General features: G+C 45.7%; 1 protein-coding gene across 1 annotated transcript in view; it reads right to left on the reverse strand.

Moving 5' to 3' along the window:
- Nucleotides 1–3939, reverse strand: part of LOC107298378 (thyroglobulin-like) — a gene marked incomplete at both ends in the record, with an annotated part of 51198 nt that overhangs the window by 33258 nt on the left and 14001 nt on the right. Inside the window, 2 exons of the mRNA XM_029286510.1 lie at nt 1094–1231; nt 3027–3263. Of these exons, the coding sequence (XP_029142343.1) occupies nt 1094–1231; nt 3027–3263 (375 nt within the window). The remainder of the gene's footprint in view (nt 1–1093; nt 1232–3026; nt 3264–3939) is intronic.

Consider the following 3939-nt stretch of genomic DNA (forward strand, 5'->3'; position numbering starts at 1 on the left):
ATTTACCACGGACCTGGCATTACATAACACCAGCCGATGGTCCCGGGCCGGAGGGTCTAAGTCCCCTGGAAACCGAGTAGAGACCTGAGGACCGGAGCACCCACAAGCTTGTAGATAGCGTGTGCGTGCTCCCCCAACCTGATATGGTCCTCTGCTCCCGCCATACCTGCCTCTCCCACTGACCGTACTAATTCCTCCCACCTCCCTCAACCCCCCAACCTCCCCCCCCCACCCTTTCTGCACCGCAACCCCCAGACATGGCTGGTCCTGACCTAAGGGGTCATTATTATTTATATACAAATGCATGCAAGGAAATAAAATAATACAAGTAACTAGAGCAGTGGTTCTCAACCTGTGGGTCGGGACCCCATTTGGGGTCAATCGACCATTTCATGGGGGTCGCCAAGCAAGGCTGTCCGCCATTTTTTTGTTTGCCATTTTTTTTGTCCGCCATTTTTTTTCCCTTTTCCGGCAGGTGCCTTACCTCCCTTGGGCTGGGCCAGCTGGTGGTCGGCCTGCTCCGTCTCTGCCGCTTGCCAGCTATGCCTTGGCCGGCGCAGGGGGTGGAACCACGCATGCGCAGCACTCCCGGGCAGGGAAAGTCCTTGACTTACGACCGGTTGGGTAGTCCTCGACTTACGACCGGTTTAGTCCTCGACTTACGACCGGTTTAGTCCTTGACTCATGACATGTTTAGTCCTCGACTTACGACCGGTTGGGGTCGCAGCATTAAAAAGGTTGAGAACCACTGAACTAGAGTCATGTTTGTTGTGTAACCAAGGAAGGGAAGGAAGGAAGGAAGGAAGGAAGGAAGGAAGGAAGGAAGGAAGGAAGGAAGGGAAGAAGGGAAGGGAAGGCAAGGGAAGGAAGGAAGGAAGGGAAGGAAGAAGGAAGGAAGGAAGGAAGGAAGGAAGGAAGGAAGGAAGGAAGGAGAGGGAAGGAGAGGGAGAGGGAGAGGGAGAGGGAGAAGGAGAAGGAGAAGGAGAAAGGGGGAGAGAGAGGATTAGCTTATGTAATTGCTACCATAGTATCTATCTGCCATGAAAGACCATCAATGTTTATTCAGGCAAACGTCTTCATAGATATTTCTCACCTGTGCTCTCATAGCACTGGATGGGCTCCCAGTTCCCTTGTCCATCACACTGGGGAATATAAGGCAGAAAGGCCAAGCGCAGAGCCTCCCCCGCAGAGTCCAGGGATGCAAACAGACTCTTCCGATAAAATTGCAAAGCTAAAACAAAGCAAGCATAGCTTAAGCAACGAAGGCCACTCCAGAGATGCAGACAATAGAAAACATAGAACTCTTCTACTATTGATTCATAAGTAGCTATTATGTGGATCATTCAAAAGTAAGATCTGATATAAAAGGAGGCACAAGGGCCCAACTTCTTTGTCTCCCTGTTCATCATTATTAATATCTTCAAGCCTCCTTATCTCTCTATTTCTACAATTTATGCAATCCTGCTTTACCACTAGACCCCATGTAATTCTCTCCCTAGCTATATCATTTTTCCCCAAGAAGAGAGTATGAAAAAAGTGTCATACTTGAATCTGTATATTTGCTGAAGGGGATTGGGTTGAAAATAAACTTGTTAGCCTCTCTAGTGTCACAAAAATGCTAGGCATTTGTTTGTTGCTACAGCAGATTAGCACAAATACTTCCTTAGAACATCTTCACTGTAATAACCTTCTTTTAACCTCCCCTGCTGAGAAATAAACCTTTAGACCAGGGGTATCCAAGGTTGGGAACTTTAAGACTTGTGGACTTCAACTCCCAGAATTCCCCAGCCAGCATGGTTCCCTCAGGAATTCTGGGAATTGAAGTCCACAAGTCTTAAAGTTCCCAAGGTTGGATACCCCTGCTTTAGAGGTTCATCTTGGAAGGCTGGACAGCCAAACGTGGAGATGCCAAGAACTAATCCTGATTTTTGTTCATTGTTTTTTTTTCTTGGGATAACGAAAGGTGCAGAAACAAATTTTAATACAAGACTTAAGCTGTAGACCAGGGGTCTTCAACCTTGGCCCTTTTGTGACTTGTGGACTTCGGCTCCCAGAATTCCTCAGCAGCGTGCCTGGCTGAGGAATTCTGGGAGTTGAAGTCCACAAGTCATAAAAGGGCCAAGGTTGAAGACCCCTGCTGTAGACTGAAAGACCCTACCAGAGTCCATGTGATCTCTGGTTACTGAAGATGAGTGTTTTTCAAATGTGGCAACTCTAAGATGTGTGGACTTCAACTTCCAGAATCGTCCAGCCATCATTAAGTCTATATATCTTAAAGTTGCTAAAGTTGAGAAACAATGCCATACACTAACATGGTTCTCCTCCTATAATATCTATCAAGCGAACCAAACAAAGCATTCAGAGGTATCCACAGAGCAATAAAAATATTTAAGATGGTGGCCACAACCATGTGATCAATACCCAGATGTTCAATCATCTGGTCATTTGCAAGACCGCCTCCTACCAAACACCTCCCTTCGGCCAGTTCGCTCCCACAGAGAGGGCCTCCTTAGGGTGCCGTCGGCCAGTCAATGCCGGCTGGCGACCCCCAGGGGGAGAGCCTTCTCTGTGGCAGCTCCTGCCCTCTGGAATGACCTACCCCCCGACCTACATACAGTTGCGGACCTGCGCCTTTTTCGCCGAGCCCTGAAGGCCCATCTATTCCGTGCGGCCGGCCTGGCGTAGCTTGATTATGTTTCAGTGGGGGTTTTTTACGGGTGTGTTTTTAGAACAGGCCCGTTATTTAATTCGATTTTAAAACAAACTATTTATTACCGTGGTTTTTAGTATCGCCTGTTCACTGCCCTGAGTCCCGCAAGGGAGATAGGGCGGTATATAAATTTAATAAATAAATAAATAAATAAATAAATATAGGTGTGGTCGCCATCTTGACTTTTTGATCCTCTTCCTGTAGACACCCATGCAAATCCTGTAATGCTCATTCCTTCTTCAGTAATTTAAAGTAGACTGGACCACCACCGTTTGAGGGTCCTCTAAAAAAAAATATCATTTTTTCATTAACATACTTGATTGTGCAGCCAACTGGATGGCATAATCGCTCCCTGCCAACAGTATTTCTGCAAAAGTGCTTTCCAGCTGAGAAAAATTACTCCAAAGCTCTCTGCCTCTTAACATGGACCCTTGGCTCATTAAAAAGCTTTGTCCGAAAGGAAAATGAGAGCTGTTTGATTCCTGAATAAGTTGTTCCACCTTGTTAACAAATCCCACAGCTTCTCGCTTTGCAGCTTCACATGTTCCAAGACCTGCAAGAAGACAAAAGGTTTGCTCAGAGTGTGGTAAATCTGTCTAATAGGGGGAAGGAGGAGGAGGAGGCAGCAAGGGAGAAGTGGAAAGGAAAGAGAAGGAGAAGGAGAAGAAGGAAAAAGAAGGCAAGGGATAAGGGATAAGGAAGGGGGGAGGAGGGGGAGGAGAAGGAGTAGAGAGTGAGGAAGAAGAGGAAGGAGAAGGAGAAGGAGAAGGGGAAGTAGAAGGGAAAGGATTCAGATAAAAGAAGATATTAATTATGGTCAATAAAGGCATAATTATTGTATCACATCCAATTCTGAATTCCATTTACTTGTTTGTTTGTTCATTCATTCAGCCTAATGTGGCAGCAAGCAAGGAATAAGAAAGGAATTAGGATCCTCACTAATTTCAGTTTGCCTCAGTGTAATTATTCAGCTCCCAAATAGCTAATAGTTCCAGTTTAATCTATAATTTAAAAAGAAATCCTGGTTTAGTTTAACCTTGATTTGTTAATTGTGTTACAATGGCTCACTCACACACAAAATGCTAAGCCACCATCCATGGACTACAAACTAGGCCTAGGCCTATACATAATGGAAAACTAAAACCAAATGAATGTATGGCTTAGTGCAGGGGTAGGCAACCTTGGCTCTTTTATGACTCCTGGACTTCAACTCCCAGAATTCCTGAGCC

This window comes from Protobothrops mucrosquamatus, unplaced genomic scaffold (genome assembly GCF_001527695.2).
Source record: "Protobothrops mucrosquamatus isolate PMUCROS unplaced genomic scaffold, P.Mucros_1.0 scaffold3930, whole genome shotgun sequence".
NCBI lineage: Eukaryota > Metazoa > Chordata > Lepidosauria > Squamata > Viperidae > Protobothrops > Protobothrops mucrosquamatus.